General features: G+C 48.8%; 1 protein-coding gene across 3 annotated transcripts in view; it reads right to left on the bottom strand.

Moving 5' to 3' along the window:
• Positions 1–279: 279 nt before the first annotated feature.
• The window catches only part of ncoa3 (nuclear receptor coactivator 3), a 40,454-nt gene continuing 18,462 nt past the window's right edge, over positions 280–22,271 (bottom strand). For 2 of the 3 annotated variants that reach the window (XM_080545917.1, XM_080545918.1), the window contains 22 exons: positions 20,594–20,644; positions 18,717–18,821; positions 18,125–18,285; positions 15,480–15,580; positions 14,871–15,045; positions 13,634–13,831; positions 13,028–13,114; positions 12,503–12,646; positions 12,037–12,184; positions 10,750–11,342; positions 9,270–10,333; positions 8,617–8,743; positions 7,194–7,424; positions 6,546–6,764; positions 5,497–5,614; positions 5,143–5,314; positions 4,248–4,619; positions 3,616–3,753; positions 2,709–2,964; positions 2,119–2,302; positions 966–1,185; positions 280–488 (listed from right to left, as the gene is read on the bottom strand). In XM_080545917.1, coding sequence (XP_080402043.1) covers positions 474–488; positions 966–1,185; positions 2,119–2,302; positions 2,709–2,964; positions 3,616–3,753; positions 4,248–4,619; positions 5,143–5,314; positions 5,497–5,614; positions 6,546–6,764; positions 7,194–7,424; positions 8,617–8,743; positions 9,270–10,333; positions 10,750–11,342; positions 12,037–12,184; positions 12,503–12,646; positions 13,028–13,114; positions 13,634–13,831; positions 14,871–15,045; positions 15,480–15,580; positions 18,125–18,285; positions 18,717–18,802 — 4,809 coding nt within the window. In that variant the 5' untranslated portion in view covers positions 18,803–18,821; positions 20,594–20,644 and the 3' untranslated portion in view covers positions 280–473. The remainder of the gene's footprint in view (positions 489–965; positions 1,186–2,118; positions 2,303–2,708; positions 2,965–3,615; positions 3,754–4,247; positions 4,620–5,142; positions 5,315–5,496; positions 5,615–6,545; positions 6,765–7,193; positions 7,425–8,616; positions 8,744–9,269; positions 10,334–10,749; positions 11,343–12,036; positions 12,185–12,502; positions 12,647–13,027; positions 13,115–13,633; positions 13,832–14,870; positions 15,046–15,479; positions 15,581–18,124; positions 18,286–18,716; positions 18,822–20,593; positions 20,645–22,271) is intronic. The other variant, XM_080545919.1, reaches the window with a different exon arrangement.

The raw sequence follows: 22,271 nt of genomic DNA, 5'->3' as shown, positions 1-22,271 counted from the left end.
CCCTGGGTCTGGGGTGGGTGGAGCGGTCCCTGGGTCTGGGGTGGGTGGAACGGTCCCTGGGTCTGGGGTGGGGGAGCGGTCCCTGGGTCTGGGGTGGGTGGAGCGGTCCCTGGGGTGGGGGGAGCGGTCCCTGGGTCTGGGGTGGGTGGAGCGGTCCCTGGGTCTGGGGTGGGTGGAGCGGTCCCTGGGTCTGGGGTGAGGGGAGCGGTCCCTGGGTCTGGGGTGGGTGGAGCGGTCCCTGGGGTGGGGTGGGGGGAGCGGTCCCTGGGGTGGGTGGAGCGGTCCCTGGGGTGAGGGGAGCGGTCCCTGGGTCTGGGGTGAGGGGAGCGGTCCCTGGCGCTCCGTCTGTGGTCTGTGTGCTTCTCTCTGGCCAGCCCGTCTGCTCTCTACCCAGGCGTCAGTCACACCGCTGGGGGACTGGAGTCCCTGTAGCCCCCCTCACAGTGAGGGGCTAGCACTGCTGCTACACATCCTCAGCAATACTTCTGCTAATGGCAAAAACAATGGAGAGAGAAATCGTGACGTTAGAATTATAAGGTTCTAGCTCCATTTTTGTTAAAATTGAGTTTTTTTTACATCATCTGATCCATTAGGTGTTTATTAATGCCTGTGTGGTGATATTTTTCAAATGTTGCATTTTTGAGTTAGTAGTTCATAAAATACAAAGGTTCCATCTCACAGAACATAATGGAATGTAAAAACTTTGACGCTCAATATCTCTGAACTGCCCTAAACGGAGATAGAACCGTATCATTCTAAGCTCACGAAATGTTACACAAAATCCACAGCCACTACCAGATAAAAAAAGAAGAATTTGCTGATGAAGACAAACGGCTATTCAAAAAAAGGTAAAATTCAGTGCATTTATATAGAATAGCCATTTACATAGTAAATACATTTAGCTTTAGTCTGTCTTTTCTATGAACATACATAACATAATACAATTCATACACCCCCATGCTCACCTGATCAGGTCCCATTGGCATCCGGCCCATCCCCATGGAGTTCATGCCCATCTGCTGCCCTTGCATCTGTCCTGCCATTTGCCCCCCTGGCATCTGTCCGTGCATCTGACCCATCTGTCCTGCTCCGGTACCACTGCCGGCTCCAGGACCGCCCATCATCATGGGCCCAAACTGGCCCTGGTTCCCCCCCTGCTGGGAGAACTGCTGCTGGGGGTACGAGCTGTGACACGAGGGGGAGAGAGAGAGAGAGAGAGAGAGAGAGAGAGAGAGAGAGAGAGAGAGAGGGAGAGAGGGGGAGAGGGGGAGAGAGAGGTGTGTGGGTACGACAGATACATGTGAAGTGATAAGAACAGGGTTCCTACAAGTTTCAACAAGTCAAATTTAAGACCTTTTTAGACCTTTTTTTATACCTCTTTGAATAGCATTTTAGACCTATTCGCGACACCATTCGATAGCTTTTTGTCATCCTCGAGGTGATGAAATTAGGGATTTCACTGCCATACAGACAAAAAAGGAAGCGAATTGGCATTTCTTTGGTTCCAGCTTGATTAATTTCCACGTAAATAGATGTGGTCGGACTGATTTCCTTGCAGGATCTCATTTTTAAGACCCATCACCTCATTTTTAGACCGAATAACTGACATTTGCACCCTTTTTAGGCCTTAGAACTTTGTTTGCTGGATTTGAGACTTTAAGGCTTATTAAGACCAGCGCGGGAACCCTGAAGAAGTAAATGGAACATGAAAATCACTGAAAACAGTGGGAACAGGTAGGCACAAATGCCATAAAGCTATTATATTGGTCGATGTGGGAAAAGGTATTAAAATGGTGTTTTTCATCAGTGCGTGAGCTTAGAAATATAAGGTTCTATCTCAATTTCCGGGCAGTTCAGAGATATTGAGCGTCAAAGTGTTTACATTCCATTATGTTTTGTGAGATGGAACCTTTGTATTTTATGAATAACTAATTAAAAAATGTCAACATTTTAAAAACAACACCACACAGGCATTAATAGACACCTAATGGATCAGATTATGTAAAAAACTAAATTTGGACAAAAATGGAGATAATTCTACCGTATAATTCTAACGTCACGAGTGGTCATTGCATTGGTGTACACAGCAGGGTTTCCACTGAGGTGTAGCAAACCTACCTGTTCCTTGGCATGCCGCTCTGGGGCCATCCCTTCATGTCTGCTGACTGGTACATGGTGCTGCCCTGTGGGTGCTGCTGTTGCATCATGGGATTCGGAGGCCCTGCCATGCGCCCTGGCATCATGGTGTTGGGCGGGCTGCTGCCCGCGCCTACGAACGAGGGGTCCCCCTGCTGGCTCATTCCTGTAAGCACAGCCAAAGAGTCATGAATCAATTCGGTACATTTAGTGTTGGGAGTTCACTCAAAGTGAGTTATTTCTGGATAGTTAATTGCACTGAGAAAAGTAAATGGACTACATGTTTGGTACAGATCCGTCCCTTCTCAATTTGTACCCCCAGCTAGAATGGTGGGAGTGGATATGTTATGGTACATGTGGGAATACGGTACATGTGGGAAAACTAGGGTTAGGGTTAGGTGCTAGGGTGCTAGGGTTAGGGGCTAAGGTGTTAGGTGCTAGGGTTAGGGGTAGGGTTAGGGGTAGGGGTAGGGGTAGGGTTAGACATGCCAGCATGTACCAAGTCGACGTAACACCTAACCCTAACCCTAGTCTTCCCACATGCACCGTAACAGATAGATGGGACAGCTCACCATAGTTTGCCCCGTAGTTGAACGTCTGCTGTCCCGGCTGGTTCAAGGGGGGTCCTGCTATCGGGCTGTCCATGCCTGTGGGGGCGGTGACGTTAGGTGGGGGGCTGAACCCCCCTGCTGCTGCCGCCTGCTGCTGTTGTTGTTGTTGTTGTTGTTGTTGCTGCTGCATTATCATCATCATCCTCTGCCTCCTCATCTGCAGGGTCATCATCTCTCTGCTGCGCTGGGCCATCATCTGAGCGTTCAGAAACCCAGGCTGGAGCAGGGAGGGGGAAGACACTCATTACTGAACCAGTACTGATCTGGGTTCATCTCGTGATGTTAGAATTATATGGTTCTATCTCCATATTTGGTCAAAATTGAGTTTTTTTACATAATCTGATCCATTAGGTGTTTATTAATGCCTGTGTGGTGTTATTTTTAAAATGTTTGTTTTTTTTGTTAGTAATTCATAAAATACAACGGTTCCACCTCACAAAACATAATGGAATGTAAAAACTTTGACGCTCAATATCTCAGAACTGTCCTAAACGGAGAACTTATCATTCTGAGCTTACGATCTGTGAGGTATGTGAGGTAGTGGGGATGGCTGTGGCGCAGGAGGTAGAGCCGCCGTCTAATGATCGCAAGGTCAGCAGATCGGCGGTTCGGGCCCCCGGCTGGCCACATGTCGAAGTGTCCTTGGGCAAGACACTGAACCCCCAAATTGCTCCTAGTGAGCGGGCCGGCACCTTGCATGGTAGCTTGCCGCCATTGGTGTGTGAACGTGTGTGTGAATGGGTGAATGAGAGGCCGTTGTAAAGCGCTTTGGATAAAGGCGCTATATAAGTGCAGTCCATTTACTCCGCCCCATGGACTGCTGCTTTGGGAGTGTGAGTGTGATGGGAGAGGGGGGGTGACTACCTACCTGGCTACTCATTGCAGGCTGCATTCCAGGCTGCATTGCAGGCTGCATTCCAGGCTGCATTCCAGGCTGCATAGCTGGGTTACCGGCAGGAACGTTCTCCATCTTAATCCCCATACCCTGACGGGTCTGGTTCATGAACTTCAGAGAAAGACAAAAATAGGTTTGTTTTTTTATGTGCCTCGAGAAACCTTTTCAAGCATAGAGTGTGGGAGTGTGTTCACATTTACATTTACATTTTTGGCATTTAGCAGACGCCTTATTCCAAAGCGACTTACAATCAATACATTTGACTAAGCAAGTGAATCATCAATCCACCAGGCGTATCAGGAAGTATCTAGCTCAGGCCAGGGGCCATTGGCAGTCTCAGTGATAGAAGGAAAACGTTTCTTTTTTATTTGTTTATATATAGACACTGGAGAACAGAGAGACAGTACAAGGGGGTCAGTAGAAGTCATAGGGGACACAGTAAAGGGGGTAGTGGATGTCTCAGTGTTCTTTCTGGATCTTATGGTATCTGAGGCAGTTCTTTGTGTTTGTTGTGCTATCTGCTGCAGCACACTGTGTGTGTGTGTGTGTGTGTGTGTGTGTGTCTGTCTGTCTGTGTGTGTATGTGTGTGTGTGTGTGTGTCTACCTGCTGCCCCTGTAGCCTCTGCTGCAGCTGGAGCCTCATGGGCTTGGTGGCGCTCATCATCCGGGGTCTCATCATGTTGGCGCGGGGGTGACCCATGCCCCCAGGGTAGGCCCCCGGCTGGCCCCCCATCTGGTTCATCATGGGGTTGAAGCCGGCGGGGGACTGGCCCTGCATGGGGCTGCCCTGCCCGTAGGCTGCCTGCATGCCCATGGAGGGAGGGCCGGGGTACCCGTGACCGTACATGGGCTTCTTGTCCATCCCCATGGAGGTGTCGGGCCCGGGGAAGGGTTCTGATGGGGGCCGCTGCTGCCCCCCCTGGCCCTGGACCGGCCCCCCCTGCTGGGGTTGACGTGCCTGTGGAGAGGCAGGAGTCTGTGGAGGGGGGGGGGAGAGAGAGAGAGAGAAAGAGGGACAGAGAGAGAGAGAGAGAGAGAGAGAGAGAGAGAGAGAGAGAGAGAGAGAGAGAGAGAGAGAGAGAGAGAGAGAGAGAGAGAGAGAGAGAGAGAGAGAGAGAGAGAGAGAGAGAGAGAGAGAGAGAGAGAGAGAGAAGGTGAGAAAGGTGTTGGATATTGTGAACACCATTAGACACAGTTCCTCTCATAGTGTTTAACCATCTAAAGAGTATGTCTTTTTTTGTTTTTTTTTCTCAGTCCCACTCATATTTTTCCTTTTATTGTGACAGAGACAGTAGAGATTGAGACAGGAAGGACGGGTGAGAGAGAGAGAGATGGGATGACATGCAGGATATGTCCGAGGTCGGAATCGAACCGGGAACCCTGCGGTTACATGGTCGACGCTTAACCCGTTACACCACCTAAGTGCCCCCTAAAGAGTACGTTTAAGCTGCATAGAATTGCAGGTAACCCCTGGAGACGTTGAGGTCCTCATACAGTACCTGGCCTACGAGGTCCGGGATGCCCAGGGCGCGGTCGATCTCCTCCAGGGCGATGACGTCAGCGTTGTTGAGCAGAGAGTCCAGCTGGTGCAGCAGCGCCTGCTCGTCATTATGGCCCTCGCTGGTGGAGGGGGGCAACAGCAGCTCGTCCAGGGGGTTTCCAAACTGACGCCTTAGAGACGGCGACAGGAAAGGGTTACACGTCAATATTCTGTGTACCCTGTGTGTGTGAATGGGTGAACGAGAGGCCGTTGTAAAGCGCTTTGGAGCAGCAAAAAAGGCGCTATATAAGTGCAGTCCAGTCCATACCCTGCGTGAGTGTGTGTAAAGGGGAAGGGGGGGGGGGCTGTTCACCTTTTTGCGGTGTTCTGTGGTCCCTCCATTCCCATGGCGCTGTCAGGCCAGGAGGGAGACTGGGGCGGAGGGCCCTGGCCACTGAAGGGACTCATACCCATGTTCACCTCACTGGAACCTAGAGAGACATTGATATAATATGAATTTAAACATCGCTTTTTGACAATGCGGTCCACATTCTTCTGTTTCATATTTAGCGTTACCTTAAAGAAAATAGAGTAATGATCTGATACAGCAATGTCTAGAACAGAGGACAGAGAAAGATTCAATCCTTTTGAAATAACTAGATCTAGTGTGTGGCCTTTGTTATGAGTAGGCTCTGTAATATGCTGAGTAAAATATAGGGAAGATAATAGATACAATAAAATCTCTCTCTCCGCTTGCTAATCCACATCGTTTTTTTTTTTTCTTCTAGTAACTTGGGAAAATAAATATTTTTGGGGGAGAAGCTTTTATAAGAGAGACAACTCCATTAGAACCAAGACATATTTCTGTTAGACACATAAAATCAAGCATATTATCGACAATCAGATAATTAATTATAAATGTTTTTGATGATAGTGATCTAATATTACAAAGTGCAACGTTGAGTGTCCAGAGTCACATGTTGGTTCTCAGGGAGACAAGCCTAGTCTTAGAGGCATACCATTGTCGATGTTTCCTGATAATAATCTAACACCTTTGTAATTGGGATGTAAGCCCATCACACTTGAAAAATCCTGGTGTCTCCCAGAATAAATCTAAATAATTAATGAAGAGGATCCCTTTTGATATACATAGCTCTCTCAGCCATTTGTTTGAGAGAGCAAAGACATCTCCACTTACCATCACCTCTCCTATAACATGGAATTATAATAATAATATGAATTATGAATACTTATACACGACTGCAACATAAACACACATACGTGAACACGTGGTCATACACACACACACAGCCTCACCAACCTGTAACCTGACACATGCACACAGACAATGACAAACACACACACACACACACACACACACACACACACACACACACACACACACACAAACACCCTACGTACCCATTTCCAGTTGCAGCTGCTGCTGCAGCATAGATCTGGTGTTGCCAGGCAGACTGTTGGACCTGTTGACCATGGGGCCGCCACTCATCATGCCAGGGCGACTCATGGAAGGGTGCCCCGGTGCCCCGACAGGACTGCCACTGGACCTGGGCATCCCCCAGTCCCCTGCCCCGGCCATGGGGGGGCGCTGTGGTAGCCCCATCCCTCTGTTGAGACCCCCTGAGGAACACAGAGTGAGAACAGTCTGGTTATGACTACGGAGCCAGACTCAGTATTATCATTATACAGGGTTCCTACAAGTTTCAACAAGTAAAGTTTAAGACCTTTTTAGACCTTTTTTTGACCTCTTTGAATATCATTTTAGACCTATTGGCGACACCAAAAAGGAAGCGAATTGGCATTTTTTGGTTCCAGCTTGATTAATTTCCTCGTAAATAGATATAGTGGTCGGACTGATTTCCTTGCAGGATCTAATTTTATTTTTAAGACCTAGCACCTCATTTTTAGACCGAATAACTGAAATTTGAGACCTTTTTAGGCCTTAGAAATTGCAACGCTGGATTTCAGACTTTAAGGCTTTTTAAGACCAGCGCGGGAACCCTGTTAACCATGATGAGCCCAAAATCAAAGTAAGTGTAAGCTAATTACTTGTGGCGCCGCCCCGTGGTGGACACCCCATGCCTGGGTAACCGTTGGTCATGCCGGGGCCCCCCAGCCTGATGGGAGCCTCCACGTTCTCCTGTTTGATGAGCGTGGGACAGGGGACGTTCCTCCTGCCCGCCAGCCCTCCTCCACCTCCACCGACGGGCTTGGAGTCCACAGACAGAGCTCTCTGGTAGGGCCCGCGCTGGGCCGGAGCCATGGGTCCTCTCTCTCTGTCTGGAACACACAAGAGAAGAAGAGAGGTCACTTACTAGTTACTACACAGACAAATCACAACACTCATGCAGTGAGTGTGTGTCACGGTGAATGCGGTCCCCCTACCTCAGCTACAGTAAGTGCGAGTGTGTGTAACAGTGAACTTGGCTACAGTGAGTGTGTGTCACGGTGAATGCGGTCCCCCCTACCTCAGCTACAGTGAGTGTGTGTCACAGTGAAAACGGTCCCCCCTACCTCAGCTACAGTGAGTGTGTGTCACAGTGAATGCGGTCCGCCTACCTCAGCCACGGTGAGGGCTGTGGTGAGTGTGTGTCACTGTTAATGCGGTCCCCCCTACCTCAGCTACAGTGAGTGTGTGTCACAGTGAATGCGTTCCTTCTACCTCAGCTACAGTGAGTGTGTGTCACGGTGAACGCGGTCCCCCTACCTCAGCTACAGTGAGTGTGTGTCACAGTGAATGCGGTCCCCTATCTCAGCTACAGCGAGTGTGTGTCACAGTGAATGCGGTCCCCCCTACCTCAGCTACAGTGAGGGCTGTGGTGAGTGTGTCACGGTGAATGCGGTCCCCTATCTCAGCTACAGCGAGTGTGTGTCACAGTTAATGCGGTCCCCCCTACCTCAGCTACAGTGAGGGCTGTGGTGAGTGTGTCACAGTGAATGCGTTCCTTCTACCTCAGCTACAGTGAGTGTGTGTCACAGTGAATGCGTTCCCCTATCTCAGCTACAGTGAGTGTGTGTCACAGTGAATGCGGTCCCCTATCTCAGCTACAGTGAGTGTGTGTCACGGTGAATGCGTTCCCCTATCTCAGCTACAGCGAGTGTGTGTCACAGTGAAAGCGGTCCCCCCTACCTCAGCTACAGTGAGTGTGTGTCACAGTGAATGCGGTCCCCCCTACCTCAGCTACAGTGAGTGTGTGTCACAGTGAATGCGGTCTCCCCTACCTCAGCTACAGTGAGTGTGTGTCACAGTGAATGCGGTCCCCCCTACCTCAGCTACAGTGACATGGAAGATTTTTAAAAAAAAGGATGTGCATCATTCTGTGTGTTACATGCTGTTGCGTGTAAACACATGCCATCAAACACCCTGGGCATGGACAACATTGGACAACATCAGTCCCTAATTCCCCATGCGCTCTGCTATAGCAGCTTATTTCCAGTGAGGCATGTGACAGTTAAGAGATCCAAAGTTTACCATGCAAACTGTCCGGTCCATTCCCCTGCTTGTTCCCCACTTGATTTCCCGCTCTGGAATCTGGCTCTGGATAAAACCCGGAGGTGGAGTTCCGGTGACTTCCAAGAATGGTCTCCAGGGTCTCCAACTGTTGAGAGAAATGTGTTAGTAAAGAACTGGGGGGGGGGTACAGGGTATATACAGGAATCTTGAGGTTAATTTCAATACCTTTCTAAGACTTTTTAAAGACCTTGTCAATATTTTTCCAGACCTCACCGCCACTTGGAGCTGTAACCGTTTACATCAGTGACACCTTTAACTTAACAGTTTGAGTTCGCAATAGACTAGACCACTATCATACAACATAATTTCAACATAATTAAGGTTCATCTTTGTTTTTTAAAACGTTTTTAGGACTCAAACTCTTTGGACAGAGTCTAATTCAGAAAAATACCTACAAAAATCAAGACCTCATAAAATCGTGATAAGACTTTTTAATACTTATTAAGGGTCTTGATTTTCCCAAAATGTATTTATCAACTTTTAATACTTTTCAAGACACCGCGGATACCCTGGTTTGCAAAGAACGGGGGGTAGGAGGCGGTATATACAGTAGAGACTGCAATTCTCTGACAACCTGATAAAAATAAAATAAAAATAAAATAAATCCCTACCTCATCGGGAGGCTCCGTCTTGACCTTGCCCTCCATGGCGTTGGGTTCAGAGGTCGTGACCCCCGAGTTCCCCGTCCCCTCCCTCCCCCCCCTTCCCTCCAGCTCCTCCAGCTTCGGCTTGACGTCCCCCCCCCCGCCCGCTTTGGAGTCGTCCTTGTTGAGGAGGTAGTGGAGGAGCACGTGAGTCTTCTCCTTCTTGGGACTGTGCTGCTCCTGTTTCACCTCCACGCCCCCTCGGGGTCCCCCTGACCCGGCCTCCGTCCCCCCGCCCCCCTCCTGACTCAGGGTGGACTTCCCAGTAGCCTCGGCCGTGATGCGAGCCACCTCGTCGGGGGTGTTGCCGTTCTGCAGCAGCTTGTGGAGGATCTTGTGCTTCTCCTGCAGGGACTGGTTGGCGAAGTGCCCGGACGCGGCGGTTCCCGCCCCCCCGGAAGAGGACACCACCGCCCCCTGGCCCTGCAGACCGCCGACCGTGGCTGCGGTGGAGGAGGACACGCCTCCTGTGGAGGAAGGGCTGGTGACGCAGACCATGCCCTCCTTGGCGTCGGGTCCGGAGCCGGGTGGGGGGTTGGGGTTGTTGTTTGGGGGGGGCAGCTCCTCTGTAGGGGAGGTGAGGAGCTGCAGGAGTTTCTTGTGGCTCTTGTTGTCGGGGGGTCGTCGGTTGGGCGGCTCTGCGCCCCCCGTTGGACCCTCTCTGCTGGCCTGGCTGTCGGGCATGTCCGGGGGGCCGTCGGCGGTCGGGGTGTGTGGATGTGGATGCTGCTGCTGCTGCTGTTCCCCTCCACTGCCCAGTGAGCTGCCGGGGCTTTTAGAGTCCGTGTGGACTGGGGGGTGACCTGGTTTCGAGGGACCCCCCTGGCCCCCCTGGCTCTGCTGGGTGGAGTTGATGCTGGGGGAGTTTTCGGGCTTGTGGGGGGGTGGGGATGTGAGGGCGGAGGGGAGGGCGGTGCCCACCCCCTCGCTGATGGCCTGGAGGGCGTTCAGGGAGCTGCTGGAGAAACTGGTGCCCCCTCCGGAGCCCCCGGGACCGCCCGTGTGACCGGAGCTCATGGGAGAGTGGATACCTGCGAGACACACAAACACACGTGAGAAACTCTCAATGGCACTCAATCTCTATAAGCTACAAAGAACTACCGTAAGTGAGTACCCTACGAGCAGTTTCTATCATAATACCACAGTGATCCGCAACGCCCCCACCCTGGACTCCTTCACATCAGCCCTTAAAACCCATCTGTTCACCAAGGCCTTTGGCCCCTAGTCACTGTTTCTGTTTTGCTTTGTTTGTTTTCTGTTCTGTCTGTCTGACCATTCCCCTTTAGAATTGTAAAGCGTCCTTGGGTTTTTGAAAGGCGCTATAGAAATCAAAGTTATTATTATTCTTATTATCATCATCATGTAGGTTGATGCTAAAAGCTAAAGCGTCACAATGACATTCTAGAATACATTCTGGCAGAAATAAAAATAAAAAAAGGTCTCATACCTCCAGGCGAGAAGGGGCTCGCGCCCATCTTGGGACTCGGCCTCACCCTAGGGGAGCCTATGATGTTGGGCTGGGGGGCGTTCATGCCGGGGCTGCCCTGGGTGGGGCTGTTCATGTACCCTCCTGCGTGGTAGCCCCCCCCGTGCCCCTGCTGCTGATGCTGATGCTGCTGCTGCATACCAGAGTGGCTCACCTGGCTCATCTGACTCATGGAATTCATCTGGTTCATGGAATTCATCTGAGAGTTCATTTGGTGCATGGGGTTCATTTGACTCATGGAATTCATCTGACTCATGTTGTTCATCTGATGCTGCGGGTTCATCTGACTCCCCTGATGCATCGAGGAGTTCATCTGGTGCATCGAGTTCATTTGATTCATCTGGTTCATGGAGCTCATCCGGTTGCCTCCTCCTCCGTAAGAGGGGCCGGCGCTCCTCTGCCCCATGTGGCCCCCCTGCTCGCCCATGCCGTAGCCCCGGTTCATGCTCATGCCCGCGGAGGGGCCCATGTTCATCTGGGGGTTGGGGTTGTTGCCCCCCATGCCCTGGGGCCTCATCCCCGCCGCCTGGTTGGTGCGGTAGTCATTCTGCTCTCTGGAAGAGGGACGAGATGAAACATAGAAATCAACAGTGGAACTTTGTGACGATAGAATTATAAGGTTCTATCTCCATTTTTGTCAACATTGAGTTTTTTACATAATTTGATCCATTAGGTGTTTATTAATGCCTGTGTGGTGTTATTTCTTTTAAATGTTGACATTTTTGAGTTAGTAATTCATAAAATACAAAGGTTCCATCTCACAAAACATAATGGAATGTAAAAACGTTGACGCTCAATATCTCTGAACTGCCCTAAACGGAGATAGAACCTTATAATTCTAAGCTCACGACTTCCTAGTGTCTAGTCGGATACTCCAATCAAATCAACCTATCAACCTTTGACTGAATCTGGAGCTAAACCTAAGCTTTCGATGTTATCTTCGACAAACACTACACGCTAAACCAGTGGTTTTCAACCCTATCCTCGGAGACCACCAGCCGTTCCACATATTTGATCTGTTCCACCACCACCAGCACACCTGATTCAACTAATCAAGTGCAAAGCAATTATGGTTTGTACTTGATTAGTTGAATCAGGTGTGCTGGTGGTGGAACAGATCAAATATGTGGAACGGCTGGTGGTCCCCGAGGAGAGGGTTGAAAACCACTGCGCTAAACATGACTCGTTATGGACAGACGTTCCTCTAAGCAGGCTGATGCTGATGGTACAGCTGTGATAAGCCCTCACCTCTGTAGCAGGTGTGTGGACAGGAAGGTGGGCGGCTCGTTGGAGTTGTGGTTTCGACAGATGTCGCTCCTGGTCTGGGCCGTGACCGGCGTGCCGTCGGAGAGAGAGAAGCGGTAGAGCGGCGTCTCGGCATGGCCGTGCAGGAAGGCTGGAGAGAGAGAGAGAGAGAGAGAGAGAGAGAGAGAGAGAGTGAGAGAGTGAGAGAGTCTTTTCTCTATAGAGTTGTTGAAAATGGAGTCCTACATGTAATAATAATAATAATAATAATAATAATAATAATAATAATAATACATTGTATTTGTAAAAGCACTTTACATAAGGAATCTCAAAGTGCTGGTATGCACATGTAAATACATGTAAATGCTATGTAGAAAGCATCTCTGTGTCTCGTTTGATGTCAAATCTCGCAAAACTTTTTTTTACAGTAAAGAGGGCTGTGGGCCTGTGGCACAGGACAAGGACCTACCCTCTTGGTAGTGGCACTTGTAGGACCAGGGCTGGCCCTCGCTGCGGTGGAGGAACATCTGCATGCAGCGCCGCACCAGGTCCTCCCAGCCTGGACGCATGGTGGTGTGGAGGGTACTCTGCTGCTCGATCTCTATCAGCTTACCTGGCAACACAACAACAACAACACAGGAGTCACGGTAATGCAGTTGGAATAGTGTCCTCATTTGCATGTGATCGCAAAAAAGCAACATTTGCACACTCAAATCTGTGCAAAAAACTATGTTTATTGCGAGCTTTCGGTCTCAAGGCTCTCGGACCATTGTAAACAACAGCTGTATGACGCGTCACTGAAGCGTCACATCGTAGCACGGATAGAACGTATTGCTTCGAGTCAGGAAGGGTAGCTAACATCAGTACGGGTACTACGGCCCAGTTAGCAGTGGAGAAAGCAAAAGAAAACCGGGAGAACGGGTTCTGGTACGGTACGGGACGGTAGTGGAGAAGCTCCGTTAGAGAGTAAGGACAAGTGTTTCTCGTGTCTCACCTGAGAGCTCATGGCGGGTGCTGAACCTCTCCGTCCTCTCCACTGCCGTGACACGCCGGGCGACGCAGATCATACACGACTGCAGGTCTGAACACACAAGCAGAGGAGAGTCAGTCCCAACATTCCTTCCCTGGCTCAATATTAATATGTTATTCGTGACGTTAGAATTATAAGGTTCTATCTCCATTTTTGGTCAAAATGTAGTTTTTTTTACATAATCTGATCCATTAGGTGTTTATTAATGCCTGTGTGGTGTTATTTTTAAAATGTTGACATTTTTTTAGTTAGTAATTCATAAAATACAACGGTTCCATCTCACAAAACATAATGGAATGTAAAAACTTTTCAACTCAAACTCAATATCTCTGAACTACCCTAAACGGAGATGGAACCGTATAATTCTAATCTCACGATATGTTATTCTCATTTCAGTCTTTCAGTCCTCTAAACAAACCTATTGTGATCCATGAGAAGAGGAAAGTAAGTAAGTCTGTAAGCTTTACAGAGAGACACCAAGGGCCCTAGTCATTCAATCGGAAGCTGCTTGACGACAGAGAGACAGACAGACAGACAGAGAGACAGACGTCACAGCTGGCCGTCTCTCACCTTCTCCCTCCTCCATCATGGCGCGGGGCTGCGTCAGGGCGAAGCACTGCATGGTCTCGTAGCGCTGGCCACCGGGCCCCTCCTCAGACAGCCCGTGGTTCTGCCCGTGGCCGTGGCCGTACTTCACCAGCATGCGGCAGTTGAAGGTGTGGCTCTTCTGCCTCGGCGCCTCTCCGCCCCAGGAGCCGCCGTTGGGAGCTGGTCGAGACATACAGAGGGTTACTTACAAGATGGTGCAACAGGGTGCATGTGACCATGTGACCTGTGTTGTCATTTTATCCCACTTAATATGTGTGTAGTTACAGGGTTCCTACAAGTTTCCACACGTGAAATTTAAGACCTTTTTAGACCCTTTAGACGGACCTCTTTGAATAGAATTTTTGACCTATTCGCGACACCATATGGTAGCTTTTTGTCATCCTCGAGGTGATGAAATTAGGGATTTCACTGCCATACAGACAAAAAAGGACTGATTTCGTTGCAGGATCTCGTTTTTAAGACCTAGCACCTAATTTTTAGACCGAATAATGACATTCGCGACCTTTTTAGGCCTTGAAATTTAGTTCGGTGGAGGTACAGAGGGTTACTTACGACACGGTGCAACGGGGTAGCATGTGACCTGCGTTGCATTTTATCCCACTTAATACAAGTGTGGTTAAGTGTGTGTGTGTGTGTGTGTGTGTGTGTGTGTGTGTGTGTGTGTGTGTGTTGGCAGCCTGGGCTATGTTCATAAGTTTGTTGTTAGAGGCCTTCAAACGGCTGGTCTATCTAAGAGAAGGGCCAAACAGTTAGCAAAGTCTTGCTCAGTATCTGCTGTTATTGGTAGCCGCTCAATATGGAGAAGGCGGTGCTTCTTGTACCCATGAGCTGGAGACTGTCTGTTTTACGGTATTGATACTGTCAAATCCACTGTAGTCATCATTTAGTGTGAATAACATACTGTGTGTGTAGGCATAACTGGTTGTCGGCTCAGCACTACTGTCTGTAACTGACTGTTTTCATAATGTCAAAATGAACTATAAAAAAAAGTTAATTAAATAATAAATAATAAAAAAACTACTACAAAAAAGGACTGATTTCCTTGCAGGATCTCCTTTTTAAGACCTAGCACCTAATTTTTAGACCGAATAACTGAAATTCTCGACCTTTTTAGGCCTTGAAATTTGGTTTGGTGGATTTTAGACTTTAAGGCTTTTTAAGACCAGCGTGTGTGTGTGTGTGTGTGTGTGTGTCTCACCGTTGCTCTTGGGCAGGTTCTTGTGCAGCACCTCCCTGTCGTCCTCGTGGAGGATGTTGTACACGCTGGTGTTGATGAGCTCCTCCTGTTTGTACTGCAGGTACTGGGTCACGTTGTCAGAGACAAACACGATGCTGCCCTCCCGGTTCACCACGAACAGGAACCCGTCCAGGGCCTGAGACCACCGAGGAGAGGGACGGAGGGTTAGAAAAAGAGTCATTGACGTTCAAAATATTAACTACATCATGTACTATGTATTATGTACATCAATCTTTGTGACTATAGCTGCAACACCCTACATTGAGGTCTATAAAATCTTGCATATTAGCATGTTTATTTAATTTGAATTTTGCCATTTAGCAGACACTTTTAATACAAAGCGAATTACAGGGACATTCCCCCTGGAGTAACTAAGTGCCTTACTTAAGGGCACACTAGTAGTGGTGTGGTTTCAGGCAGGATTTGAACTCACAACCTTCCGATCACAAGTCCAACTCACTATCCACTAGACCACCACTACCCCTATAAGACCTAACACGAGGAAGTAACCTAAATCAAATGATGTTGCCTTTTGGCCTCTGCCCTGTCCTGCCCCGTCCCCAGGCTGACCTGTAGCAGCAGTGGGCCCAGATGGTCCTTGTCGATGACCCCCTGCCCAGTGGACGACACGTCCGCCTTCTGGACGTCTTCATCACTGCATGAGCTCTTCCCTGCAGAAAGGACGACCCAGAGTCATTATACAGTACATACAGTACATACAGCGGGTTCAAACACTTCTGTTTAAAGCTAGTCATGTAGTGACTCGTTAGCGAGTAGAGCATTCATAATTCACGGCGTTCCAGCCTTGTATAAAGCACTGTTGCTTGTATTACATCACCCATGCTGCTTAGCGGGTGATATGACGTAATATAAGTGGGACGGAGAGGAGTGAATGTTGTTGTCAGTACGTATGAAGAGTGAGAGAATAAAGCGCACATGATTTTTTCTACCGGCAAAACGACTACCTTGTCCTGTTATTGCCGTCACTCCTACAGTCACATACATTGAGTGATATCATACAGTGGTTAGATCATCATGACAAGAAGAGGAGTAAATGCGACAGAATCTCCACTCAGAAAGACAGACGGCAAAACGGACGATAGCCAGCTAGTCAATGAAAAGCGATGCTACTAATTGCCGGCTGTGGCGCAGGAGGTAGAGCCGGTGTCTAATGATCGCACGGTCGGCAGATCGGTGGTTCGAACCCCGGCTGGCGACATGTCGAGGTGTCCTCGGGCAAGACACTGAACCCCAAATTGCTCCCGATGCATGGCTTTTTGGCCTTGCGTGGTAGCTTGCCGCACATTGGTGTGTGAATGTGTGTGTGAATGGGTGAATGAGAGGCCGTTGTAAAGCGCTTTGGAATAAGGTGCTATATAAGTCAGTCCGTTTACCATTTTACCATTTGCCACCAGGCGGCAGCAGGAAGCAATGTTTGCACATTTTTAAATGAAGATGTGGTTGGAGTGACATTATGTGACGAATCAATGAGAGGAGATTTGGAACAATTTAGAGGATTTCGAGAGAAGAATTTAGAGAATTTAGAGAAAGAAAATGGGTCGTATTGTGTAATGTGTGGAATTTCTAACGAGTGTATCCTGACTGACACGACGATCTGAGACGATTTAGAGAAGAGGAGAGAGAGGAGCAAAGACAAGCCAGAGGAAGAAAACTGAGGGAGGGTGACAGGAGGAGAGAGGTGGGTAACAGGTGGTTAGAAGAAGAGGTAGCATAGAGAGAGAGAGAGAGAGATAGATAGAGACAGACACAGGGGCGTGTCATCATTGACTTCTTGTAACTATGGCAACCTGGCTGCACAATTGCTGGGAGCAGCAGCGACCAGCTGTGGCCTTCTGGGCAGATTCCAATCCGATAACCCACTCCCTCTTCCCTCTACCCGTCTTCACACAGACCATATGAAAGGAGTGTGGAACCGTGTGTCAGCAAAACCAAAGAACACAGATGTGTCCTCCTACCAGTGGACAACATGGAACCATCGACACATTTATTAGACTTATCCATAGCCATTTCAGATCTGCAAAAGGGTGAGTTAACAAGTTGTGACGTTAGAATTATAAGGTTCTATCTCCATTTTTGTCAAAATTTAGTTTTTTACATAATCTGAACCATTAGGTGTTTATTAATGCCTGTGTGGTGTTCTTTTTTAAATGTTGACATTTTTTTAGTTAGTAATTCATAAAACACAAAGGTTCCATCTCACAAAACATAATGGAATGTAAAAACGTTGACGCTCAATATCTCTGAACGACCCAAAACGGAGATAGAACCTTATCATTCTAAACGGAGATAGAACCTTATCATTCTAAACGGAGATAGAACCTTATCATTCTAAACGGAGATAGAACCTTATCATTCTAAACGGAGATAGAACCTTATCATTCTAAACGGAGATAGAACCTTATCATTCTAAACGGAGATAGAACCTTATCATTCTAAGCTCACGAAGTAGGGAAGTACAGTAGTGAAAGAAGCGATTTATGGGATTGGACTGGATCCTCTCTCCTCGAGAGACCCCCTCAACACTCCCCACCCTCCTGTTCAGTGTCGTCTGTCTCTCAGGCTGGGCCTGCCAGTGCAAACAGACAGATTACCCAGCCTGCCTGCCTGCCTGCCTGGCCAGCCCAAGCCTGAGCATTGCTGCTGTCACGGCCTTGAGCCTTCACCACCACCGCTGCTCAATTACTGGTGTTCATTTCCCCCCCCCAAAAACACTAACAAACACGCAGGGAGGAAGGGAGACGGGGGGCCGTGAACTGAACACACAGCTTCATGATGACTCACCGTCGACTTGGGTTTGATTCAAGCCTCCTCCTAACCATGTGTTGAGAAATGGTAAATGGACTGACTTATATAGCGCCTTTATCCAAAGCGCTTTACAACGGCCTCTCATTCACCCGTTCACACACACATTCACACACCAATGGCGGCCAAGCTACCATGCAAGGCGCCGGCCCGCTCACTGGGAGAAATTTGGGGGTTCAGTGTCTCGCCCAAGGACACTTCGACATGTGGCCAGCCGGGGCTCGAACCGCCGATCTGCCGACCGTGCGATCATTAGACGGCGACTCTACCTCCTGAACCACAGCCACGGATGATGACTCACCGTTGACTTGGTTTGATTCAAGCCCTCCCCCTAACCATGTGTTGAGAAAGTGTCAACACCAAACGACAGAGTGTTCTGGGATATATCCTACCTTGCTCTTTGATCTGCCTAATCTGCCGCACGGTCTCCTTGAGGATGGCACACTTGTCTGGCTTCACGTTGAAGCTGTCGATGTTCCCGAGGTTGGCGGAGATGAGCTCAGCCAGCTCCTCGATGTACTTACTCTCCTGCTCCCTCCTGCGCTTGTCACACCTGCGGGGTACCAGGGAGAGAGGAGGGAGGAGATAGAAGAGAGGAGAGAGGAGGGAGGAGGGAGAAAGGAGAGAGGAGAGAGGAGAGAGGAGAGAGAGGAGAGAGAAGAGAGGAGGGAGGAGGGAGGAGGGAGAGAGAGAGGAGGGAGAGAGAGAGAGGAGGGAGGAGATAGAAGAGAGGGGAGAGGAGAGAGGAGAGAGGAGATAGAAGAGAGGGGAGAGGAGAGAGGAGAGAGGGGGGGGATATGTCACCATGACAAATACACGATGCTGATGTCACAAAACCTCATAAATATCACAAAATAGACATTGAAAAACAGGACACTTTCATCTTGTCTGGAAAGAGACTTGACAGACAGACAGACAGACAGACAGACACCTACACAGAGCTGCCAAGCTCCCCCCCACACTCACACCCAAACACTGACTCACCCTAGGCCCGGTGTGTCACAGGTTGACAGTTTGCGCTTCCGATCAGAGCACAGCGGCTCCAACAAGTTCTCCCCCACTCCACTCATCCTCAGCGCATATCAGCACCTGAGGGACAGAGTACAGACACAGTTAGTACACATTCATTAGAGGGGTTGGAAATAGCCTGACAATTAGATCTATATCAGTGTTTCCCGTTAATTACCTAGACTGTGGCGGCCCGCCGTAGTCTAATCTGTCCCGCCGTAGTCTCATAACAAATCAGAAATATTCCGATGCAAGCGACATGATTTTTGCACTGGATGTACTGTAGGTCCATATGAGTGTTTCTGTTACGGTACATGTGGGAATACGGTACATGTGGGAAAACTAGGGTTAGGTTTAGGTGCTAGGGTGACTTGGTACATGCTGGCATGTCTAACCCTAACCTTAACCCTAACCCTACCCCTAACCCTAACCGTAGCACCCTAGCACCTAACCCTAACCCTAGTTTTCCCACATGTACCGTAACATATACATATAGTGTCGAGCTTTAGTGTACATTAGTGTGGAGAGATTTATCCTCCTTAGGGTGGGCGTCGTTCAAGACATTTACTCATTCTACAATATCGCCCCACGCTAAAGATGGCATGACGTCGTCTACGACATGATTTTCAACATCACCCCTCTACCAATGCTTCAAATCAAATTAGGAGCTACAGAAAGTGATCAAATCCTTATTTAAGATGGAGGTAATGTATCCTGTAGGTATTAGTCGTCGTCTCCTTTCATCTTGTTTGATAGGAGGAGGGGGGGTGGGTGGGGGGTCTCATCTGTTCCAGTGTGAGGAGAGACTGATGATGATATAGTGATTTAGTGCCTCGGGGGAAATGGGTCATCCTGCGTTCAAGCCTGCTGCTGCTGCTGCCGCCTACCCCCCCTCCTCCTGCAGCACATCACACTGGCTACGCTTCTAGGACACTCGCAGGCACAGGCATGCACTGGCACCGGGACCAAGGAGAAGGAGTGAGATGAATGCTAACTACAGTCCCAGGTACGGTACATCTCGGCCAGCCAGCCGTCCTGGCTACGCTGAAGGAACACTGCTCAACACAGCAGTTGCCATCCAAAACCCCTCCGCTAGACGCTGTTCAATCGTCTTCCCTGGGTTTTCTCTACTTCACTACTCCTCCTCTAGTGTATCCGCTATCACTCCCTTCATATACACGCCATGCATACCTCCCTCCCTCCCTCCCTCCTTCATATACACACCATGCATACCTCCCTCCCTCCCTCCTTGTGTACAGTGGTGCTGGGAGTGGGGGACCCTGCCCTTGCCTTCCTGTCCTGGCCTTGCCCTGCGTCTGACCCCCTCAGGGTTCACACCAGAGGAAACCACAGCAGGCAGTCTCTCCAAGGTCACTGCTTTTTCCCTTTCCCGCCCCAGAAAAAAACATCAGAGTGCATTGTTCCAACACAGACACACGCATACACACACACAAGGTTGGGCACACACACACGCTCTCTTTCTCACAATCTCACAACCCCACGGTATGAGCTCATCATTCCTGAGCGGAAAACTGCAGAACGGATGGGAGCTGTTATGCAACGCCAGCCCCGAAACTGCAGGCATGGACGTGTATACTAGAGCCCTGACTCTCAGACGCGCGCGCACACACACACACAGACACACAGACACACAGACACACACACACACACACACACACAACCACACACACACCCACGCACACACACACACACCTAGTCATAAATCTGCACTACATGCTCCCTCTCCTTCTCACCACTCCTCTCCAAATATGTCCGTCCCTCGACAACTTTGTCTCCCTTTTTCTCCCTCCCTCCTATTTTTTTTGCTTGTTGTTGTTTGTCCGTGCGCTCACCTCTGCAGCAGTGGAGAATGATGACATCAAACCTTCATTCAGCTTCACATCCTGCAACAGAGACAAACACACCAGAGCTGAGTGCTGCTTGGAGGCAACGACAGGAGGAGACAGACAATCATAACCAGGGATGGGAATTGATAAGATGTTAGCGATACCGATGCCATTATCGATTCTGTTTATCAGTCCGATTCCCAATAAGGTCATGTTCTCACATGAAAGTCTGAATCAGGACCCGGAGCAAGTGGATGAGTTTGCAACATTGTTACGGTACATAAATTATTTCTCTGATTTGCGTTCTTCATGTAAACGAAGTAACATACGCAATCGAAGCAACAGACGTGGTAGTTGATTGGTCAAAAAAATAATAATGTGCCCGTTCGTCCCGCTCTTATCCAGATCAACACGCATGCGCTGTTGTTTTCCTATATGGACTGCCTCGAGCAGCGTTCTCACCAAAAGTGAAGCGAAGCAAAGAGATGGATGTGTCGTTTCTAACCGGAGCGAAACCACCCTTTTCAAGCGGAGCATCCGACGGGTATTTGCTCCGGGAGCGACTTCGAATGCGCGTTCTCCCCACTCCAAACGACACAGAGCAAAGCGAACTTTATCCTAAACTCCGATTCCAAGTGAAGCAAATGTTCTAGTGAGAACACACCCTAATGTTCTGTGTGTAAAAAAAGTAGGTTCTACACAGGTTCAGCGTCAATGCAGCTGTTTTATTATCTCTTGAATCTCTGAACACAGTGTAGAATGTCTGCTTATATTTTCAGTTGTCTCATGAATTGGAAGAGTAACTTCATCATATAATTACCAAATTATCATATAATAAACCACAGATACCAGGCGTTGTGGCATAGCCTGAGTGATTGAATACTGTCCTTGTTCAAGTTTCAAGACTAAATAAAGTTGTTGCGACTAAATTAAACTTCACACTTTGATACTACACCGCAGAGTTTGACGCCAGACCTGGTTTTGCAACGCACAAGTGTCAGAAAAACATGCCGGCGTCTAGGGATGCCCCGATCGATCGGCTAGCAATCGGAATCGGACGATAATCCGGAAAAAATTGAGATCGGGGGAAATCCGATTATGCTTTCTAGTCGCTGATAACGACAACCACTCAATGACGCAAACAACGTGAGCCAATTTATTGTCGCATGCTCATTAACCTAAACAAGCCACTCTCACATGCTTGTTAAACTAAAATATGTCGGTGGTGTGTGTGGTGTTGTGTGTTTATGATAGTAGGACTCTAGTTCCCAATATTGCAATATCCCGGGAGAGTTGAGCATGTGCAGCAGTCGCAGATACGCAAATGTTACCTGTGTTGTAGCCTACCGGCAAGTTGGCATTTTGTAAATAAAAAGAAGGCTATGAGATAAATAAAATAAAAGAAGACCTATGCCTAGTTTAGAATAGTGTGTCACGCATGCCATCTGCAATCTGTGCAAGGATGCACTTGCTGTGCATCACGTAGCGGAGCATGGCGAGTTTGAAAAGCTGACCGCGGAGAAGGAGAAGGCAGAGAAAATGTACAGACACAACTCGGCCAGCCTATCAAAAGGTTTGTGGAAATAAAATAAAAAAACGTAAAACATTTCGGCCTAGGCCTTGCTTTATCGGATGCTCTAAATGTTAAATGTGTCATCCACACATTTTAGTTTTTTTATTAGCT

The sequence above is a fragment of the Nansenia antarctica genome, assembly GCF_963989245.1.
Source record: "Nansenia antarctica genome assembly, chromosome: 15".
Classification (NCBI taxonomy): Eukaryota; Metazoa; Chordata; class Actinopteri; order Argentiniformes; family Microstomatidae; genus Nansenia; species Nansenia antarctica.
Note: the sequence above shows the minus strand (reverse complement) of the source record. Positions and strands in the feature narration are given on the sequence as shown.